This window comes from Meles meles, chromosome 10 (genome assembly GCF_922984935.1).
Source record: "Meles meles chromosome 10, mMelMel3.1 paternal haplotype, whole genome shotgun sequence".
NCBI classification, from domain to species: domain Eukaryota; kingdom Metazoa; phylum Chordata; class Mammalia; order Carnivora; family Mustelidae; genus Meles; species Meles meles.
Window position 1 is genome coordinate 12,750,945 of NC_060075.1, and position 24,580 is coordinate 12,775,524.

Below are 24,580 nucleotides of genomic sequence, written 5' to 3' on the forward strand. Positions count from 1 at the left end.
CCCCAGCAGTGATATGAGGCAAACACCTAGTCTGACTGCAGGCCACATATACCAACAAAAGCTTCTCAAGGAACAAAAGAGGGAAAGTCCCTTGCAGTTTGGTGTTACCACTATTTGGGCAAATGAGTGACCTCATTCAACTTAAGCTCAAGAGAGCCCCAGATTGGCCCAGTAACAACACAGGGACCAAACACTCCTGCAAATGGCTCTCCAAAGAGAGTAGATGAACAGACTGAAAGCAAAAACAGCTCAGCCACAATAGTAAGGTGTACCTAACACCCACAGAAGACACCTCTGATGTGTAATGAAGAAGACACATTGCCATACAGGGCAGTACAGGACTTCTTCTTCATAAGGCCAGTACTTCAAGAACAGGAGATATAGAATAAATAAATAAATCCTGAAACAAACAAAATAGAACAGGAGACATAGTGGACCCTCCTAATACAAGGAAAGGCAGAAGAGTTAGACAAAGGAAACAGGAATGTGTCCCAAATGAAAGGACAGGAGAAAATCACAGCAAGAGAGCTAAATGAAACACAGGTAAGTAATATGTACGATAAAGAATTTGGAGTGAAGGTTATTAAGATCCTCACTGGACTTGAGAAAAGAATAGAGGACCTCCATGAGACTCTTAGCAAAGAGATGAAAAATATAAAAATAACTGGCCAGTGATGAAGAACTCAGTAGTTGAAAGAATATATGGATGCAATAAAAAGAAGACCACGGGAAACAGAAAGACAGACCAGTGATCTGGAGGACAAAGTAATGGAAAATAATCAAGCTGAACAGGAGAAAAATAACAACAACAGCAGCAACAACAACAATAATAATAATAAAGAAAAACAGACTGAGGGAACTCAGCAACATCATGAAGTATAATAACATTCTCATTATAGGGATCACAAAAGAAGAAGAGAGAGAAAAAGAATTACAAATGTCTTTGAAGAAATAATAGCTGAAAACTTCCTGAATCTGGGAAGGAAACAGAAACCTAGACTGAGTAGGCACACAGAGCCCCCAACATAATCAGCCCAAAGAGGTCCACACCCATATGTGTGGTATTTAAAATGGCAAAAAGTAGTGATAAAGAGAGAATTTTAAAAGCAGCAAGTGAAGAGAAAACAATTACATAAAAGGGAAAACCCCACAAGGCTATCTGCTGATTTTTCAATAGAAACGTTGAAGATTTGAAAGAAGTGGCATGATATATTCAAAATGCTGAAAGAAAAAAGCTTGCAACCAAGAATACTCGATCCAGCAAGGCTATAATTCAGAATAATAGAAAGGATAAAGTGTTTCCCAGATAAACAAAAGTTAAAGGAATTCATGACTACTAAACCAGACCTACAAGAAATGTGAAAGGGGACTCTTTGATTAGGAAGGAAAGACCATAAACTGGAGTTAAAAGGTAGGAAGCACAAAAGCAGTAAAATTAATTATAAATTAATTGTAAAGTAGTAAAAAAAATTACAAAAAGTAGTCAAGGGGGCACCTGGGTGGCTCAGTGGGTTAAGCCTCTGCCTTCAGCTCAGGTCATGATCTTGGGGTCCTGGGATCGAGTCCCGCATCGGGCTTTCTGCTCAGCAGGGAGCCTGCTTCCCTCTCTCTCTCTCTGCCTGCCTCTCTATCTGCTTGTGATCTCTCTCTGTCAAATAAATAAATAAAATATTTTTTAAAAAGTAGTCAAGGGATTCACAAAATAAAAAGATGTAAAATATGACACCATATACCTAAAATGGAGGGGAATGGGGATAAGAATAAAGCACGGGTTCAAACTTAAGCAACCACAACTTACCACAGATTGCTATATGTGTAACAGATTATATATAAACCTAATGGTAATGACAATTCAATAATCAGTAATATATATGCAAAAAATAAAGAGAAAGGAATCCAAACATATCATTACGGAAAGCCAGTAAACCATATGTGAAGACAGCAAGAGAAGAAAGCAACAGAGAAAACTGCAAACACAAAACAAGTAACAAAATGGCAGTAAGTACATACCCATTAATAATTAGTCCATTTAGAATGTAAATGGACTAAATGCTCTAATCCAAAGACATAGGGTGATGGAATGGATAAAAAAGCAAGACTCATCTGTATGCTGCTTCAAGAAACTTATTTCAGACCCAAAGACACATGCAGGTAGAAAATGAAAGATAGAAAAGCATTGCTCATGCAAAATGAAGTGAAAAGAAACGAGGGTAGTGATAATTGTATCAGACACAATAGACTTTATTTTTTTTAGAAAACCTCTTTTTTTATTTAAATTCAATTAGCCAAGGTATAGTACATCATTAGTTTTTTAATATAATGTTCAATGAATCATAGTTCATAGTTCGTAACACCCAGTCCTCATCAAATCAAAATAGGCTTTAAAACAAAGACTATAACAAAAGACAAAGGAGGACAATATATAATCATTAAAGGAACAATCCAACAAGAAGATATAACAGTTGTAAACATTTATGCATCCAACATTGGAGCACCCAATATAATAAGCAGCTATTAACAAAAATACAGGAAGTATTTGATAATAATACAATAATAGTTGGGGACTTTAATGTCTCACTTACATCAATGGATAGAATATCCAAACAGAAAATCAACAAGGAAACAGTGACTTTGAATGGCACATTAGACTAGATAAATCTACTTGACTTATTTCGCTCAGCATAATTTCTTCCAGTCCCGTCCATGTTGCTACAAAAGTTGGGTATTCATCCTTTCTGATGGAGGCATAATACTCCATTGTGTATATGGACCACATCTTCCTTATCCATTCATCCGTTGAAGGGCATCGTGGTTCTTTCCACAGTTTGGCCACCGTGACCATTGCTGCTATAAACATTGGGGTACAGATGGCCCTTCTTTTCACTACATCTGTATCTTTGGGGTAAATACCCAGCAGTGCAATTGCAGGGTCATAGGGAAGCTCTATTCTTAATTTCTTCAGGAGTCTCCACACTGTTCTCCAAAGTGGCTGCACTAACTTGCATTCCCACCAACAGTGTAAGAGGGTTCCCCTTTCTCCACATCCTCTCCAACACACGTTGTTTCCTGTCTTGCTAATTTTGGCCATTCTAACTGGTGTCAGGTGGTATCTCAATGTTGTTTTAATTTGAATCTCCCTGATGGCTAGTGATGATGAACATTTTTTCATGTGTCTGATAGCCATTTGTATGTCTTCGTTGGAGAAGTGTCTGTTCATATCTTCTGCCCATTTTTCGATATGATTATCTGTTTTGTGTGTGTTGAGTTTGAGAAGTTCTTTATAGATCCTGGATATCAACCTTTTGTCTGTACTGTCATTTGCAAATATCTTCTCCCATACTGGAAGAAATTATGCTGAGCGAAATAAGTCAAGCAGAGAGAGTCAAGTATCATATGGTCTCACTTATTTGTGGAGCATAACAAATAACATGTAGGACATGGGGAGATGGAGAGGAGAGGGAGTTGAGGGAAACTGGAAAGGGAGATGAACCATGAGAGACTATGGACTCTGAAAAACAACCAGAGGGTTTTGAAGGGGGGGGGGGTGGGAGGTTGAGGAACCAGGTGGTGGGTAATAGGGAGGGCACATACTGCATGGAGCACTGGGTGTGATGCCAAAACAATGAACACTGTTATGCTGTAAATAAACAAATAAACGAATGAAGAAAAAAAAAAGACTAGATAAATCTAAACAGATATATTCAGCGCATTCCATCCTAAAACAGCAAAATACACATCTGTTTAAAATGCATATAGAGGGGTACCTGGTGGCTCAGTTAGTTAAGCATCTGACTCTTGATTTCACCTCAGATCATAATCTTGGGGTCATGAAATTGAGCCCTGCTTTGGACTCCATGCTCAGCAGGGGGTCTGCTTGAAATTCTCTCTGTACCTCTCCATCTCCATCTGCCTCTCCCCTGTTCTCTCTCTATATATATATTTATCCCTCTCTCTCTCTCATCTACCCATCAAATATATTTTTTAAAACCTTGAAATGCACATAGAACATTTTCCAGAATGGATCACATGAGGTCACACAACAAGTCTCAAAAGAATGAAGTCATACCATGCATCTTTTCTGACCACAATACTACGAAACTAGTAATCAACCACAAGAAAAAATCTAGAAAGGACACAAATACATGGGGTTAAATAAGATGCTCCCAGACCATGAATGGGTCAAGAAAAGAATCAAAGAAAAAATTAAAAAATACAAGGACACAAATGAAAATGAAAACACAACAGTCCAAAAATCTCTGGGAAGCAGCAAAGACCCCAGTTAGTAGCAATACAGGTTTATCTCAAAAAGCAAGAAAAATCTCAAACAACTTAACTTTACACCTAAAAGAGCTAGAAAATGAAGACCAAATAAACCAAAGAACAGGAGGAAGGAAGGAAGGAAGGAGAAGGAAGGAAAAGAAAAAAAGATTAGAACAGAAATAAATGAAATAGAAACTAAATAATCATACAACAGACCAATGAAACCACAAGCTGATCCTTTGAATAGATCAGCAAAATTGATAAATCTTTAACAAGACCAACTGAAAAAGAGAAAGGGTGGGAGGGAGGAAGAGGTGGAGAGAAAGAGAGAGAGAGAGAGAGAGAACTCAAATAAAATAAAAAATGAAAGAAGAGAAATAACCAACAGCACAGAAATACAAAGCATTAGAAGAGAATATTATGAAAATTATATGTCAACAAATTGGACCCCCTAGAAGAAAGGATAAATACCTAGAACATAACCACCCAAAACTGAATTAAGAAGAAATAGAAAATTTGAATAGACTGATTACCAGCAATGAAATTGAATCAGTAATCAAAAAAGTCCCAAAAAACAAAAGTCCAGGACCAGAGAGTTTCACAAGTAAATTTTAACAAACATTTAAAGCAAGATAAGAACCTATGCTTCTCAAAATATTCCAAAAACTCGAAGCCAAAGGAAAACTTCAAAATGCATTCTATGGGGCCAGCATTTCCATGATACCAAAACAGATAAAGACACTACAAAAGACACTACAAAAAAAGAGAGAACTACCGGTGAATATCTCTGATGAACATAGGTGCAAAAATCCTCAGAAAAATATTAGCATATGAAATCTAACATTATCTTTTTTTTTAAAGATTTTTATTTATTTGACAGACAGAGACCACAAGTAGGCAGAGAGGCAGGCAGAGAGAGGGGGAAGCAGGCTCCCTGCTAAGCAGAGAGCCCGATGTGGGCCTTGATCCCTGGGATCATGACCTGAGTTGAAGGCAGAGGCTTTAACTCACTGAGCCACCCAGGTGCCCCTTGAAATCTAACATTATCTTAAAAACAAAACTCACCATGATCAAGTGGGATTTACTCCTAGGATCCAAAGTGGTTGAATCTTTGCAAATCCATCAATGTAATACATCACTTCTACATGAGAAAGGACAAAAACTATATGGTCATTTCAAAAGATGCAGAAAAAGCATTTGACAAAGTACAATATCCATTCATGATAAAAACTCTCAACAAAGTAGGTCCAGAGAGAATGTATCTCCATATAACAAAGGCCATATATGAAAGAACCACAACTCACATCAGACTTAATGGTGGAAAACTGAGAATTTACTCCTAAGGTCAGGAACAAGACAATGTCCACTCTCACCACCTTTATTCAACATAGTACTGGAAGTTCTAGCCAGAGCAATCAGACAAGAAAAGAAATAAAAGGCATCCAAACTGGTCAAAAAGAAGTCAAACTTTCACTATTTGCAGATGACATGATACTAAATACACAAACCCCTAAAGACCCCCCAAAACTAGCAACTGATAAATGAATTCAGTAAGATTGCAAGATATATCAATATACAGAAATTCACTGCATTTCTAGATATCATAATCAAGTAGCAGAGAGAAATTAAGAAAACAATCCCATCATTTGCACCAAAAATATTAATAGCTAGGAAAAAACTTAACCCAGGAGGTCAAAGACCTGTACTCTGAAAATTCTAAAACACTGATAAAAGTAATTGATGAGGACACAAACAAATGGAATGATATTCCATGATCATGGGTTGAAAGAACAAATATTAGAATGTCCATACTACCCAAAGCCATCTAGGGATTGACTGCAATCCCAGTTAAAAAAAAAAAAACACACACACACAACTCAACACACACAAAACAGATAATCATATCAAAAAATGGGCAGAAGATATGAACAGACACTTCTCCAATGAAGACATACAAATGGCTATCAGACACATGAAAAATATTCATCATCACTAGCCATCAGGGAGATTCAAATTAAAACAACATTGAGATACCACCTTACACCAGTTAGAATGGCCAAAATTAGCAAGACAGGAAACAACGTGTGTTGGAGAGGATGTGGAGAAAGGGAAACCCTCTTACACTGTTGGTGGGAATGCAAGTTGGTGCAGCCACTTTGGAGAACAGTGTGGAGATTCCTTAAGAAATTAAAAATAGAGCTTCCCTATGACACTGCAATTGCACTACTGGGTATTTACCCCAAAGATACAGATGTAGTGAAAAGAAGGGCCATCTGTACCCCCAATGTTTATAGCAGCAATGGTCACGGTGGCCAAACTGTGGAAAGAACCAAGATGCCCTTCAACGGATGAATGGATAAGGAAGATGTGGTCCATATACACTATGGAGTATTATGCCTCCATCAGAAAGGATGAATACCCAACCTTTGTATCAACATGGATGGGACTAGAAGAGATTATGCTGAGTGAAATAAGTCAAGCAGAGAGAGTCAATTATCATACGGTTTCACTTATTTGCAGAGCATAACAAATAACACAGAGGACATGGGGAGATGGAGAGGAGAAGGGAGTTGAGAGAAATTGGAAGGGGATATGAACCATGAGAGACTATAGACTCTGAAAAACAACTTGAAGGTTTTGAAGGGGCAGGGGGTGAGGGGTGGGAGGTTGGGGGAGCAAGGTGGTGGGTATTATGGAGGGCACACATTGCATGGAGCACTGGGTGTGGTGCAAAAACAATGAATTCTGTTACCCTGAAAAGAAATTTAAAAAAAAAGAAAAAAGTGAAAAGTAGATAGTTTAAAAAAAAAAAACTAACAGTATGTTCCAGAGAACTAAAACAAATAATCCAGATTTTGTATGGAACCACAAAAGACCCTGAATAGGCAAAGCTGTCTTGAAAAAGAAGAACAAAAGTAGGAGAACCACAATCCCAGATTTCAAGGGATACTATAAAGCTATAGTAATCAAAACAGTACAGTACTGGCACAAAATTAGACTCACAGATCAAAAGAACAAAATAGGGACCTAATAAAGAAACCCATGCTTATATGCAAAGAGAGAGACAGTCTCTTCAACAAATGGTGTTGGGAAAACTGGACAGCAACATGTGAGAGAATGAAGGAAACTGGACCACTTCCATACACCATATATTAAAATAAACTCAAAATGGATTAAAGACCTAAATATAAAACGTAAAACCATAAAAATCCTAGAGGAAAGCATAGACAGTCATTTCTCTGACATCAACTGTAATAACAGTTTTCTAGATATGTCTCCTGAGGCAAGGGAAACAAAAGCCAAAATACACTACTGGGACAACAACAAAATAAAAAGTCTCTGCACAGCAAAGGAAACAGGCAACAAAACTAAAAGTTAACCTACTCAATGGGAGAATATATTAGCAAATTACATATCCTACAAAGTGTGGGTTTCCAATATGTACAAAGAATTTTAAAACTCAACACCCAAAGAACAAATAATCTAATTAAAAAATGGGCAGAATTAACAAGACGGGAAACAAATTCTGGCAAGGGTATGGAGAAAGGGGAAACCTCTTACACTGCTGGTGGGAATGCAAGCTGGTGCGGCGACCCTGGAAAACAGTATGGAGGTTCCTCAAAAAGTTAAAAATAGAGCTACCCTACTATCCAGTAATTGCACTACCAGGTATTTACCCCCAAAGATACAGATGTAGTGAAAAGAAGGTGCACATGCATCCCAGTGTTCATAGCAGAAATGTCCACAATAGCCAAACTGTGCAATGAGCCAAAATGTGCCTCAACAGATGAATGCATAAAGAAGATGTGGTTCATATATATAATGGAATATTACCAGCCATCAGAAATGATGAATACCTACCCATTGCATCGACATGGATGGAACTGGAGGGGATTATGTTAAGTGAAATAAACCAAAGAAAGAAAGATAATTATCATATGGTTTCACTCATATGTGAAACATAAGGAATAGTGTGAAGGACCATAGGGGAAGGGAGAGAAAAATGGGAAGTAATAAGAGAGGGACACAAACCATGAGAGACTCTGGATTCTGGGAAACAAACCAAGGGTTACACAAGAGAGGTGGGTGGTGGGATGGGGTAGCCAGTTGATGGGTATTAAGGAGGGCAGGTGTTGTGATGAGTACTGGGTGTTATATGCATTAATGAATCATTGAGCACTACATCAAAGACTAATGATGTATTACATGTTGGCTAATTAAACAGAATAATAAAAAAGTAAAAATTAAAAATGGACAGAAGACTTGAACAGACATTTCTCTAAAGAAAATATACAGATGGTCAACAGACATATGAAAAGATGTTCAGCATCACTTATATCAGGGAAATAGAAATCAACCTACAAGGAGATACACCTCACACTTGTCAGAATGGCTAAAATAAGAAACAAGAAAAAACAAGTGTTGGTGAGGATGTGGAGGAAAAGGAACCTTCTGGCAATGTTGGTGGGAATGCAAACTGGTGCAGCCACTGTGGAAAACAGTATGGAGGTTCCTCAAAAAATTAAAGATAAAATTACCATATGACCCAGTAATTTCACTACTATGTATTAACCTAAAGAAAACTAAAACACTAATTCAAAAAGATATATGCATCCCTATGTTTATTATAGTATTATTTACAACAGCCAAATTTTGGAAGCAGCCCTTGTGTCTATCCATAAATGAAGCGATAAAAAAAGAAGTATATATATATATAATATAAAGAGAGACATAAAGATATCTGTATACTGACAAAGAAACATATATGCATGTATATATATACACTTATATAATACATATGTTCAGAAGCATATATGTATAATGGAATATACTGTCATAAAAAGAATGAAATCTTGATATTTGCACGAGCATGTATGGATCTAGAGAGTAAAATGCTATGTGAAATAAGTCAGGGAAAGAATAATACCATATGATTTCACTTATATTTGGAATGTAAGAAAGAAAACAGAGAAAAAATGAGATAAACCAACAAGTGGACTCTTAACTAGAGAAAGCAAACTGGTAGGGGGATGAGTGAAATGGGTGGAGGGGATCATGAGTACACTTGTGATGAGCACTGAGAAATGTATAGAAGCACTGAATCACTATCTTGTACACCTGAAACTAATATAACACTGTGTGTTAACTATACTAGAATTAAAATTTTTAAAAGCCTTTTAAAAAAATAAAAGACAAAACTAGACTGATAAAATATATTTCCAACATGCATATAAGATTGGATAAGTCCTCTCAATGTCTGAAGAATCCCTGTATGTCATCACAAATTGACCAAAGGCACAGGTAGAAAAATGTGAAACTCCATTTCCCCTCCCCTATTTTTATCCCATTTTCTACATTCAGCTAAACAGAAATTATATAGAATATTTGGACTTAAGTAAATACTCATCTGCTAAAAAATAATGAGACATTTGCATAAGCAATCAAACTTTCCAGGCACTTAAAAGTAGGAGTTTAGTTAACCCTAAGACACTGGAAAAACAGAGTATTTTTACTTCCTTTATTTTTAAATTGATAATACAGAATCTCATTCCTAATACATTCTCAAGAAGCACATACCAAAACAATAGAAAACACTATGCAATAGGGGGGCCTGAGTGGCTCAGTCGCTTAAGCACCCTGGTTTTGGCTTAGGTAGTCCTGAGATGAGCTCCACATCTGGCTCCATGCTCAGCAGAGTCCACTTGTCCTTCTCCCTCTGCTCCAACCCTGGCTCACTCTCTCTCTCTCTCTCTCTCTTGCTCCCTTTCATACATAAATACATCTTTGGGGAAAAAAAACCTATGCAATAAAAAATACTTCTCCCACTCCTATTCCTAACAACCAAGTTGGTAATGTTACCTATGTTGCCTTCCAGACTTTTCTCTGTGTAATTATGCAAACATGAATAATTTGATGCGCATGTATCCTGTGAATTGATTTCCATAATAAAGTAGTTAACACATCCAACACCTCACATAATTACTTTTTATTTTGTAATGAGAATATTTAAGAACTATTTTATTAGCAACTTTCAAGTATACAATGCCATGTAGTTTACCGTAGTCACGAAGCTGTATGTTGGATCCCAGTCTTCAAGCATCTTAGAACCAAGGGTTTATACCCTTTGACTAATATCCAGATTTCCCCCATTCCCCAGCCCCTGACAACTACCAGTCTATTCTATATTCCATGAGTTCGGATTTTTAAATTCCAAGAGTAGGTGAGATTGTACAATATTTGTCTTTCTCCATCTGACTCATTTCACTTGGGGTAATGCCCTCAAGGTTTAGCCACATCGCTATCTTGCTATTTATGTTGTTGAAAAACGATGAGATTCCCTTTTTTATGGTGGAATAATATTTCATTTTTCATTCATGGGTTAAGGGATTGGATAAATGACTGACCGACATCAGGAGAAAAAGACCTTCTAGCAGCCCAGCTAGTGATTCCAAGTGACTCTAGTGATTTAGAGGATTTTCAGAACTTGTATGGATTACACTTCCTTCTTTTTTTTTTTTTTTTTGGATTTATTTTTTTTGATAGATAGAGATTACAAGTAGGCAGAGAGGCAGGCAGAGAGAGAGAGAGGAGTAAGCACGCTCCCAGCCAAGCAGAGAGCCCGATGCGGGGCTCGATCCCAGGACGCTGGGATCATGACCTGAGCCGAAGGCAGAGGCTTTAACCCGCTGAGCCACCCAGGCGCCCCTACACTTCCTTCTTGAGCCCTCTTGTGGCCAAATGCTTAAGCTTGTTTGTCTTCTAAACCATGCACTGCACCAGACCAGGTGCTAACAACCTCCCTTTTCCTTTCCCAAAGGAAGAAACTAATGCTCAAGTTTGTGGATTCTCGGGGCGCCTCGGTGGCTCAGTGGGTTAAAGCCTCTGCCTTCGGCTCAGGTCATGATCCCATGGTCCTGGGATCGAGCCCTGCATGGACCCTCCACTCAGCAGGGGGCCTGCTTCCTCCTCTTTCTGCCTGTCTCTCTGCCTACTTGTGATCTCTATCTGTCAAATAAAATCTTAAAAAAAAAAAAAAAGTTGTGGATTCTCTTTGGCCTGCAGCTTTGGGCTGAGTCTCCATTCATGTTCACTAGCCTTTGGCCACAGCTCAAACTGCATTGATTCTGGAGGCCAGGGTAAGATATACTGAGTACTCGGGGGTCCCCGTGGGACAGTTATGGAGATATGCAGGCAAAGCATCCCCAGTGGGTGGTGTGGAGGTGTTTTAATCTGGCCAAAGTGACAATAAAGTATGATGCTGGAATAAAAACATCCAAAATAGCATACCTCAGATGAGTTTTCTGTTACAGGGATGCTGAAGAGTTTGCCTCATCCAAACTTGGAAGCAAACCAAGTAAGAAGGCCTACAGAGCATAAAAAACAAGGAATAATTTATTGTTAGGTTTATGATATCAGTAAAGACATACAAGCAGGAAAAAAGGAGAGACCACTGAAGCAGATTTTAAAATAAGGCAATTATTAACTAAAGGAAAAACTACTTGATAAGCCAAGAAATAGCTGTATTTGTTGTTGTTGTTGTTGTTTTTTACAATGCAACTGGAAGAAGATAATTACTGAATTTTAACATAAAGATTCTAACTGTTCCAGTGGTTTGAAGAATGGAGAGACAGATGCAACTGAACATGCAGCAATGGCCTGAGACCCAAAAGGCTGCAAAGAAGTATCAGATCTAGTTTTTGTACTCAGAAAGCCAACAGTGTAATTAGTGAGACAGGACACACGTTTTAAATTTTTTTTTTCTTTTTTATTTGACAGAGAGAGAGATCACAAGTAGGCAGAGAGGCAGGCAGAGAGAGAGGAGGAAGCAGACTCCCTGCGGAGCAGAGAGCCCGATGCGGGGCTCGATCCCAGGACCCTGAGATCATGACCTGAGCCGAAGGCAGCAGCCTAATCCACTGAGCCACCCAGGCGCCCCAGGACACACGTTTTAAATTTATTATTTATTTATTTATTTTTTAATTTAAATTCAATTAATTAACATATGATGTATCATTGGTTTCAAAGGTAGAGTCAGTCATTCATGAGTCTTATATAATACTCAGTGTTCATTACATCATGTGCTCTCCTTAATGTCAATCACCCAGTTACCCCATCCACCCTTCCCCTCCAGCAAGCCTCAGTTTGTTTCCTATGACTAAGAGTCTCTTGTGGTTTGTCTCCCTCTCTCATTTCATCTTGTTCTATTTTTTCCTCTCTTCCCCTATGATCTTCTGTTTTGATTCTTAAATTCCATTTATAAGTTATATCATATAATTAATTGCCTTTCTCTGATTGACTTATTTCGAGTAGCATAATCCCCTCCAGTTCCATCCACGTCATTGCAAATAGTAAGATTTCATTTTTTTGATGCCTGAGTAATATATATGTACACCACATCTTCTTTATCCATTCATCTGTTGAAGGACATCTTGGCACTTTCCACAGTTTGGCTACTGTGGACATTGCTGCTATAAATATTGGGGTGCAGATGCCCTTTTGGATCACTACATTTCTATCTTTGGCGTAAATACCTAGTAGTGCAATTGCTGGGTCATAGTGTAGCTCTATTGTTAACATCCTGAGGAACTTCCATGCTGTTTCCCAGGGTGGCTATACAAGTTCGCATTTTTACCAACAATGTAAGAGAGTTCCCCTTTCTCTGCGTCCTCGCCAACAACTGTTGTTTCCCACCTTGTTAATTTTTGCCATTCCAACTAGTGTAAGGTGATATCTCACTGTGGTTTTGATTTGTAGTTCCCTGACAGCTAATGGTACATATATACAATGGAATATTATTCAGCCATCAGAAAGGATGAATACCCATTTGTATAAACATGGATGCAGCTGGAGGAAATTATGCTAAAGGAAATAAGTCAAAAAGAGAAAACCAATTATCATATGGTTTCACTCTTATGTGGAACATAAGGAATAGAACGGGAGACCATGGGGAAGGGAGGGAAAACTGAAGGGGAAGAAATCAGAGAGGGAGACAAACCATGAGAGACTCAGGACTCTGGGAAATAAACTGAGGATTACAGAAGGGAGGGGTGGTGGGGAGATGCAGTAGCCAGTTGATGGGTATCAAGGAGGGTATATATTTTGATGATCACTGGGTATTATACACAACTAAAAATCATTGAACACTACCTCAAAACCTAATGATGTACTATTTGTTGGCTAACTGAACATGAAATTTTATATATATATATATATAATTTTACAGGAGATGTGTGTGTGTGTGTGTGTGTGTGTGTGTGTGTGTGTGTGTGTGTGTAATCCCCTGTAAGGTTCATTTGTTGATCACAAATTCTTTTAGTTTCTGTTTGTCCTGGAAAATTTTTATCTCTCCTCTGTTTTGAATGACATCCTATCTTCTGTCCCTTTTTTGATAAGATTAACTGTTTTGTGTGTGTTGAGTTTGAGGAGTTCTTTATAGACCCTAGATATCAACCTTTTGTCTGTACTGTCGTTTGCAAATATCTTCTCCCCTTCCGTGCATTGCCTTTTTGTTTTCTTGACTGTTTCCTTTGCTGTGCAGAAGCTTTTGATCTTGATGAAGTCCCAAAAGATCATTTTTGCAGAAGTTGCTGTGGCTGATTTCGAAGAGGTTACTGCCTATGTTCTTCTCTAGGATTCTGATGGATTCCTGTCTCATGTTGAGGTCTTTTATCCATTTCAAGTTTATCTTTGTGTATGGTGTAAGAGAATGGTCGAGTTTCATTCTTCTACATATCGCTGTCCAGTTTTCACAGCACCATTTATTGGAGAGACTGTCTTTTTTCCACTGTATATTTTTTCCTGTTTTGTCGAAGATTATTTCACCATAGAGTCGAGGGCCCATATCTGGGCTCTCTACTCTGTTCCACTGGTCTATGTGTCTGTTTTTATGCCAGTACCATGATGTCTTGGGATCACAGCTTTTTTTTTTTTTTAAGATTTTATTTATTTGTTTGACAGAGAGAGAGATCACAGGTAGGCAGAGAGGCAGACAGAGAGAGAGGAGGAAGCAGGCTCCCTGCTGAGCAGAGAGCCTGATGCAGGGCTCGATCCCAGGACCCTGAGATCACAACCCGAGCCGAAGGCAGAGGCTTAACCCCCAGCCAGGTACCCCGGTGATCACAGCTTTGTAGTAAAGCTTGAAATCAGGTAACGTGATGCCGCCAGTTTTGTTTTTGTTTTTCAACATTTCCTTAGCAATTCGGGGTCTCTTCTGATTCCATACAAATTTTAGGATTATTTGCTCCAGCTCTTTGAAAAATATCAGTAGAATTTTGATCGGAATGGCATTAAAAGTATAAATTGCTCTAGGCAATATAGACATTTTAACAATGTTTATTTTTCCAATCCAAGAGCATGGAACAGTCTTCCATCTTTTTGTGACTTCTTCAATTTCTTTCATGAGTGTTCTGTAGTTCCTCGAGTACAGATCCTTTACTTCTTTGGTTAGGTTTATTCCCAGGTATCTTATGGTTCTTGGTGCTATAGTAAATGGAATCAATTCTCTAATTTCCCTTTCTGTATTTTCATTCTTAGTGTATAAGAAAGCCACTGATTTCTGTACATTGACTTTGTATCCTGCCACGTTACTGAATTGCTGTATGAGTTCTAGTAGTTTGGGGGTGGAGTCTTTGGGGTTTTCCATATAAAGAATCATGTCATCTTCGAAGAGAGAGAGTTTGACTTCTTCCTTGCCAATTTGGATACCTTTTATTTCTCTTTGTTGTCTGATTGCCGTTGCTAGGACTTCTAATACTATGTTGAACAAGAGTGGTGAGAGTGGGCATCCTTGTCGTGTTCCTGATCTCAATAGGAAGGCTGCAAGCTTTTTCCCATTGAGGATGATATTTGCTGTGGTTCTTTCATAGATAGATTTTATGAAGTTCAGGAATGTTCCCTCTATCCCGATACTTTGAAGAGTTTTAATCAGGAACGGATGCTGGATTTTGTCAAATGCTTTTTCTGCATCAATTGAGAGGACCATGTGGTTCTTCTCTCTTCTCTTATTGATTTGTTCTATCACATTGATTGATTTGCGAATGTTGAACCAACCTTGCAACCCAGGGATGAATCCCACCTAGTCATGGTGGATAATCTTTTTAATGTGCTGCTGGATCCTGTTTGCTAGGATCTTGTTGAGAATCTTTGCATCCATATTCATCAGTGATATTGGTCTGAAATTCTCCTTTTTGGTAGGGTCTTTGCCTGGTTTGGGGATCAGGGTAATGCTGGCTTCATAAAAAGAGTCTGGAAGTTTTCCTTCTGCTTCAATTTTTTGGAACAGCTTCAGGAGAATTGGTGTTATTTCTTCTTTGAAAGTTTGGTAGAATTCCCCAGGGAATCCGTCAGGTCCTGGGCTCTTGTTTTTTGGGAGGTTTTTGATCACTGCTTCAATCTCGTTACTAGATATTGGTCTATTCAGGTTGTCAATTTCTTCCTGGTTCAATTTTGGGAGCTTATAATTTTACAGGAATGCATCCATTTCATCTAGGTTGCTTAGCTTATTGGCATATAACTGTTGGTAATAATTTCTGATGATTGTTTCTATTTCCTTGGTCTTAGTTGTGATCTCTCCCTTTTTTTTTTCTCATTTTATTTATTTTTTCAGCGTAACAGTATTCATTCTTTTTGCACAACACCCAGTGCTCCATGCAAAACGTGCCCTCTCCATTACCCACCACCTGTTCCCCCAACCTCCCACCCCTGACCCTTCAAAACCCTCAGGTTGCCCCAACCTCCCACCCCTGACCCTTCAAAACCCTCAGGTTGTTTTTCAGAGTCCATAGTCTCTTATGGTTTGCTTCCCCTCCCCAATGTCCATAGCCCGCTCCCCCTCCCCCAATCCCACCTCCCCGCAGCAACCCCCAGTTTGTTTTGTGAGATTAAGAGTCATTTATGGTTTGTCTCCCTCCCAATCCCATCTTGTTTCATTTATTCTTCTCCTATCTCCTACCCCCCCATGTTGCTTCTCCATGTCCTCATATCAGGGAGATCATATGATAGTTGTCTTTCTCCGATTGACTTATTTCACTAAGCATGATATGCTCTAGTTCCATCCACGTCGTCGCAAATGGCAAGATTTCATTTCTTTTGATGGCTGCATAGTATTCCATTGTGTATATATACCACATCTTCTTTATCCATTCATCTGTTGATGGACATCTAGGTTCTTTCCATAGTCTGGCTATTGTAGACATTGCTGCTATAAACATTCAGGTACACGTGCCCCTTCGGATCACTATGTTTGTATCTTTAGGGTAAATACCCAGTAGAAAGGGGAACCCTCCTCCACTGTTGGTGGGAATGCAAGCTGGTGCAACCACTCTGGAAAACAGCATGGAGGTTCCTCAAAATGTTGAAAATAGAACTACCCTATGACCCAGTGATCTCTCCCTTTTTATTCATAATTTTATTAATTTGGGCTTTCTCTCCTCTCTTTTGGATTAGTGTGGCCAATGGTTTATCGGTCTTATTGATTCTTTCAAAAAACCAGCTTCTAGTTTCATTGATACATTCTACTGTATCTCTGGTTTCTACCTCATTGATCTCTGCTCTAATCTTGATTATTTCCCTTCTTGCGTGTGGAGTTGGTTTGATTTGTTGTTGATTCTCCAGTTCTTTAAGGTGTAGAGACAGCTGGTGTATTCTGGATTTTTCCATTTTTTTTGAGGGAGGCTTGGATGGCTATGTATTTCCCCCTTAGAACCGCCTTTGCTGTATGCCATAGGTTTTGGACCGAAGTGTCTTCATTCTCATTGGTTTCCATGAATTGTTTAAGTTTTACTTTGATCTCCTGGTTGATCCAAGCATTCTTAAGCAAGGTGGTCTTTAGCTTCCAGGTGTTTGAGTTCCTTCCTAGATTTATACAATATTCTTGGCAGTGTATTTTTTCATTTAGCACCCTGAAGATATCATGCCAGTCCCTTCTGGCCTGCCAGGTTTCTGTTGATAGGTCTACTGTCAGTCAAAGGTAGGTTATGGACCTCTCATCCTGAGCTGCTTTCAGGATTTTCTTTTTGTCTCTGAGATTTGCAAGTTTCATTATTTATATTTAGGTGTTGACTTATTTTTATTGATTTTGAAGGGGTTTCTCTGTACCTCCTGAATTTGGATACCTGTTTCCTCCCCCCAGATTAGGGAAGCTCTCTACTATAATTTGCTCCAATATACCTTCTTCTCCTCTCCCTTTCCTCTTTTTCTGGGATCCCAATCATTCTAATATTGTCTCACTTTATGGTATCACTTATCTCTCATATTGTCCCCTCATGATCCAGTAGTTGATTTTCTTTTTCCCAGCTTCTTTATTCTCCATCATTTTGTCTTCTATATCACTAACTCTCTCTTCTGCATCTTCTATCCTAGCAGGTAGAGCCTACATTTTTTATTGCATCTCATTAATAGCTTTTTTATTTTGACTTGATTAGATTTTAGTTCTTTTATTTCCCCAGAAAGGAGTTTTCTAGGTTTTTTTCTAGACCAGCTAGTATATTTTTAATCGTTATTCTGAACTCCAGTTACCACATCTTACTTATGTCCATATTGATTAGTTCCCTAGCAGTCAGTACTGCCTCCTGCTCTCTTTTTTGAGTCAAATTTTTCCATCTTGTCATTCTGTCCAGAGAAGAATAGATGAATCAAAGAACAAAATACTAAAATGGCAACAATGACCCCAGAGAAATGTACACTAAACAAATCAGGAGAGACCTAAACCCAGAAAAAAAATTAAAAAGAGTTTTTGTTTTTTAAAGAGCAAGAAAACATAATCAGACAAGTGAACAGAATACAGCAATACACTGGATCATGAGTGTATTTTGGTCTGTTTGTTAGAAAATTAGATCCCAAAATTGTAAAGAAAGAAAAGCTTATATATGTACAAAAATAAAACTGAATACAATGAAAGGATAGAATGTAATTGTAAAAATCAAATTTAATATTAAAAGATAAAAAGAGAGAGAGAGAGAGAAGGAAATATAAACAAACACGTGAACAGAATAGAGCATTACACTATATCCTGAGTGTATTTTGGTTAGTGTTTTAGAAGAAACAACATCTCAAATTTGTTAAGAAAAAAAAAACATATATACCAAAATAAAATTAAATACCTTGAAGGGATACAATATGGGGCACCTGGATGGCTCAGTGGGTTAAGTCTCTGCCTTCAGCTCAGGTCATGATCTCAGAGTCTTGGGATTAAGCCCTGCGTTGGGCTCTCCACTCAGCAGAGAGCCTGTTTCCCCCTCTATCTTTGCCTGCCTCTCTGCCTACTTGTGATCTCTCTCTCTGTGTCAAATAAATAAATAAAATCTTCTTTTTAAAAAAGGATACAGTGTAACTGTAAAGATGAAAACTTTAAATAATGTTAACAAAAAAATAGAGAGATAGAATCATCGGATAGGTGAAGAGAACAAAGCTATACACTAGATTCTGGGTGTATTTTGGTCAGTTAGAAGAAACTCCATCCCAAAACTATAAATAAAGAAAAACTTATATATATACAAAAATAAAATTAAATACAATGAAAGGATAGAGTATAATTGTAAAAATAAAAATTAGAGAAGATTTTTTAAAAGAGTTGATAAAATAAGAAATTGGTTGAAAATGGAAAGAAAAAAAAATTAAAATTGAAAGACTAAAGAATCATCAGGGGGGATGAATTTTATTCACTGTTTGCCCCTAGCGCTGGAGTTTTATAGTTCTCAGTGAACAGTAAACTTCGTCTTGGGTGGATGTTCTTGCTGATCATCTGTGGAAAGGGTCTGTTGCTTTGATTCTCAAGTGTATTTGCCCCAAGCAGAATTGTACCGCCCTTGGGCGCCTGGGTGGCTCAGTCGTTAAGCATCTGCCTTTGGCTCTGGTCATGATCCCAGAGTCCCAGGATCGAGTCCCACATCGAGTCCCACCCATTTCCTTCTCCCTCTCTCCCTGCTTGTATTCCCTCTCTCACTGTCTCTCTGTCAATACAAATTTAAAAATCTTAAAAAAAAAAAAAAAGAAAGAAAGAAAGAAAAGAAAAGAAAAAGAATTGCACTGCTCTTGCCATAGGGCCAGGCTAACTCAGTGGCTCCAGATTGCTCTTTGCAGCTTTTGTTTGCTGAAGGCTTTACATGTAGAAGTTTTAGAGGAAGAGAACGGCAATGGCAACCTCCCCAACTGCAGCCCCAGAGCAGAGAGCTCAGGGCCCCACTCTTCAGTGCACTCTCAGGGAAAAGCAGTCATTCACTCCTGTCTCCTCCTTACTCCATGCTAACCCAGCCTGTGGCTGAGCATTTCTATTTCAGGCATGTGACCCCGTTTCAAATCTCCAAATCCTGCAGAACCCTCTGGTGTGCTCCAGCGCTGCTCCTCCTAGGGGAGGAAGGGAGGTCTCCCCAGTTCTGCCGTTTGTTGGGCCCCAGCTCAGAGAACAGTCACCCTACTGTGTTGCAATTCATGGTTTACACCAACCACAAGCTAAGCATCTGCTCCTGGGCTTCCTGATTGCAGCCAGCTTCTCCCATGCCTGGGAACTGTCATACTCAGGTACCCCGGTCTTCCTATGACCCCAAGGATCCTGAGACCACACTGTCCCACCTAGGATTCTGCCTCCATTTTATCCCCTGAGCACCTTTCAGGCAGGGACTTCCTTCACTGGAGTAGTCTTCTACATTCTGATTTTGTACTCTGCTGCTATATCACTTTCCAGTAGCCAGCTTACAGAGGCTCCTTCCCCCCTGTGGTTTATCTTCCCACATGCTGCCTCTTCTTCTCCACACCTTGCAACTTACAGAAAGTGGTCGCTTCTCTATCTGTAGAGTTGCATTCTTTTCTTAGATCTCCAGTTGAGTTCCCAGCTAATTAGAATGATCTGATAGCTGTCTAGCTGAATTCCTGGGACCAGACGAAAGTAAGGTCTCCTATTCCTCTGCCATCTTGGACTCTCCAGCCTTGTTTTTAAATGTAAACTAGCAGAAGAAACAGTTGAACAGAGTTACCACTGAAGAGTACGAAGAGCACCATGGATCAGAAGGGGAAGAGCAACAGTCTGATGATTCACTATACAAATCATTTATGATTATTTGATAGTTTTTCTTTTTTGTTGTGGTAAGAAATACACAACACAAATTTACCACTTTTAACCATTTTAAATATACAGTTCAGTAGCTTTAGGTACATTCTTGTGCAACCATCACATCTCCAGAACGCTTTACCATCCTAAGCTGAAACTCAGTACGCTTTAATTACTTCCTCCTATTTTCCCCCTCCCCAAGCTCCTACTGCTACTCACTATTCTACTTTCTGTCTCCATCAACTTCACTACTCTAGGTACCTTGCATAAACGGAACCACACTGTATTTGTTCTATTTTGTCTGGTTTATTTCACTTGGCAATGTTTTCAAGGATAATGCATGTTACAGCATGTATCAGAATTTCATTGCTTTTTCTCTCTGAATAAACTTCCATTGTATGTCTATACCATGTTTTGTTTATGCATTCATCTGTTCAAAGACTCTGAGTCATTTCTCCTTCTTTACAACTGTGAATAATATTGCTATGATTATCAATAAAGCTTCTGTCCCTTTTTTTAATTCTTAAGAGTTATTAATAGTGACTTATATGAATATTTTTGTATAAGAGTAACTGTTCAGATATGGCATATGAATAGGGAAATCTCCAGGGCTGGGTCAACTCCTCTGATTCACAGTCAATAGTAAACAGCACACAACTGCTAACTACTGCTGAGGTACCTGAAAACAACATATGACATCAGGCACAGTGTCCAAACACAGTATTGGCAATCATATTGGAAGGGCTGGGGGATGCAAGAAAAATGGATGAGGACTCTAAAATACTAGAATGGCCTGATAAAGGTATATGGCATCTGAGGGGTTGCAAAGCCTAACAGACAGTTCTATACAATGGTATCATGATAATATAAAGGTATAAAATGTGAAGGAAAACCCACTGTTGCATGCACATAGAAGACTCAGAAGCAAGCCTAGTGTCACAGAGGAGAGACAAATATGCCTACATTTGAAATGAGACCTAAAGAAAGAGTATCAAAAACAGAAGAAAGAACAGGGATTGACTTCCTATCCTCAAAGAACCCCTATCCACCCCATGGTGAGGCAGAAAATTTGTAATCATACATAAATGTAGGGAGTCTTATATTGTAGAGCTTTAATAACTTACCTACACATTCAACACAGTCTCAATCAATATCCCAGCAAGGTTTTTTGAGTTTTGGGCAAACTGACTCTAAAATTTATATGGAAAGAGAATGGTAATAGACAAGCCAAAATATTTTTGAAAAAGAAGAGTCACTTCTAATATCATTTATTTATATCACACATTAATTGATCCACATATGTATCTATAGATATATATTCATCGAAATATGCATACATATGGATGCTCCAACATGAATCCAGTACCATATGCCTGATTCTAGCCTTCTCCTCTTGCTTCTCTGTAACTCACCTATCCGCAGTGACAGACCCAGTTCGCGCTACTTGTTATACTTTATTCATTCCTCTGTACAACACATGAACAGAATTTCAGAAATGTTAACTCATACCCCCAGTTGGAAACATTATTAACAATACAACTATGATTATGCATGGTTCCCTTGGTTAACATAGTCTTACACATTCCAGTCAAAACATTATTTTTCAGTTATGTAGATCACATCTCTTTTTCCCCAGCCTCTTCGGTGAGGTCACGACATACATGTATTGGGAAGGTAATCTCATGTGCACAGTCTTTGGATCCCTGCTTAGCCACATGAGAGTGGAAAACATTTTGACAATCATGGTGTGACAGGAAAGGGGCTGAGAGGAGATAATATAGGAGCTGAGATGTGGATTAGGAAGCTCCATGTAAAGCTGTAATACAGCTTGGTAATCTTGGTCTCTGTGGAGCAGGGAAGGGAAGGGAAAACAGAAATGTAGCTGAGGGAGAATTGAAATCACATGCCCTGTGTCAGGATTGAACATGAGGACTGCGAGGAGAAGTGCCAGGGGCTGCCACTTTTCTACCCTCCCTACACTCCTGCCTCAGCCCAGGGACACAGCAATGTCAGTTGCCCTTGTCAATTCAGGTCCCAGAACTCAGCCCATTGCCCTCCCACATTTGGGGCTGGCATGATAACGGGAGTCATGCCAGATAAGAAAATGCCTCTTTCCAAGACGCTCCCTCTTCACCCTGAGAAAGTCTACCAATTAGAGACATGTCTGGATTAACACACATCTGGCCCTGAGGCTGGGAAGGAGGCAAGGTTGTGGAGTGAGTTCGTTCTCACAACTGCCAGTCAGGAAGATCTACAGGTACCTGGGGGAAGGAACCTCAAGTAAAGGTTGGAATCAGACGCAGGACGTGGGGTAACTCACAAAAGAAATAGATGTTGCTTTAAGCATTGAAAAAATCATGAATGCACAGGACAACATATGGGAAGATGACTCAGCACCTAGAAACAAAACATTGGTCAACCACAGAATGAATTACAGTTTTCGTGATTTCCCACTCAAAAAGCTGAGTGTTGGGGTGCCTGGGTGGCTCAGTGGGTTAAAGCCTCTGCCTTTGGCTCAGGTTATGATTCCAGGATCCTGGAATCGAGCCCTGCATCGGGCACTCTGCTCAGCAGGGAGCCTGCTTCCTTCCTCTCTCTCTGCCTGCCCCTCTGCCTACTTGTAATCTCTGTCAAATAAATAAATAAAATCTTTAAAAAAAAAAAAAAGCTGAGTGTTCTGGAAAAAAAACCCACACATATTTTGTATATTTGCACCTGTTAAATTTATATTGTAAGATGTATTATAACTACAGAAGAGTGTATAAACATATACATCCAGTTAAATATAATAATGAGATCTCCCATGTAGGAAATCATCTGATTATAAAGTCGAACACTGTCAGTGTTTTAAAATTCCCATGAAGAATTTTGTAGCATTCCCTTGCATATTACAAACCACTTGGTGATGAAATGGATCATTTCAGTTTGAATTAGTGTTTTCAGATAACCAAGGTCCATGATGATGAGTCCATGATTGTCCTCAGGACACAGCTACCCCTTGAGGAGTTGATGGCAGCGTTTCATGACATCTCGAAAGGCCTCCATGAATTTGTCATTCCGGAGAGTAAAGATGAATGGGTTCAGAAAAGGGGTCACCACTAAAACCATCAGTGATGCTACCATGTTGTAATCAGCTGCCTGTGTTTGCTTGGGTTTCACATAGAGGAATAAGCAGGTGCCATAGCCAATCACAACACAAGTAAAGTGGGATGCACAGGTAGAGAAGGCTTTCCTCCGACCAGAGGCAGAGGGGATCTTGAGGATGGTGGAGATGATGTAGGTGTAGGAGATGATTGTAGGGATCAAAGAACCAAAAAGAACAAAAATAGCCATTAAGAATAGGATAAACTCTATGAAAAGGGTATTATTGCAGGATAATTTCAGCAATTGCCCTCGGTCACAGAAGAAATTGTTCACCACATGTGATTTGCAGAAGGTGAGCTGAAATGTGGCATATACTGGCCAGATTTCAAAAAGGAACCCAAACACCCATGACACAACGACCACCCAGATGCAGGTTCGGTTATCATAATGATGTTGTATCTCAAAGGGTTACAGACAGCCACATAACGGTCCACAGCCATCGCTCCCAGCAATGCAAACTCTGAGGTCCCCAGAGAAAGGTACAGGAAGAGCTGTGTGACACATGCAGCCAGAGATATTGTCTGCATCCCAGGGAGAAGCAATCCCCAAAGCATCACAGGCACGATAATAGTGGTAACCAAGATCTCCAAGGCAGAGAGATGACCAAGGAAGAAATACATGGGGGACTGCAGACGTTTATCAACACACACCATCACAATAATGACCGTGTTTCCCATTAATGTCACTAAGTAGAAGAAGAAGAAGGTAGCAAAGAGAAGATGGTGTTGTTCTTTGGAGCCAGGGAAGCCAAGGAGATAAAATTCAGTGGCACTAGAGTGATTCCCCAACATTTAGTTCTGAGCTCTTGTTCCTTGTGAAATCTAAAGAGCAAAGGAGAGAAAACAGGCTTTTGATTGCAAAAAGATTAAGGACAATTCCAACTTGAGCAAATATATCCTATTCCTAGAATCCACAACACAATGGTATTATTTTCTATACAAGATCGGTGCTTCAGTGGATGAAAGGATAAAGAAGATGTGGTTCATATATATACAATGGAATGTTATTCAGCCATCAGAAAGAGGAGTAGCTACCATTTACATCAACATGGATGGAAGTGGGGGGTATTATGCTAAGTGAAATAAGTCAATCAAAGAAACACAATTATCATATGGTTTCATTCATATGTGGAAC

General features: G+C 39.0%; 1 protein-coding gene across 1 annotated transcript; it reads right to left on the bottom strand.

Moving 5' to 3' along the window:
• Window positions 1-23,293: 23,293 nt before the first annotated feature.
• Window positions 23,294-24,237, bottom strand: LOC123952207 (olfactory receptor 9A4-like). Its single transcript, XM_046021493.1, is given in 2 exon segments — window positions 23,294-23,829; window positions 23,832-24,237. Coding segments are annotated over 2 exon segments (942 nt in total).
• Window positions 24,238-24,580: the final 343 nt, after the last annotated feature.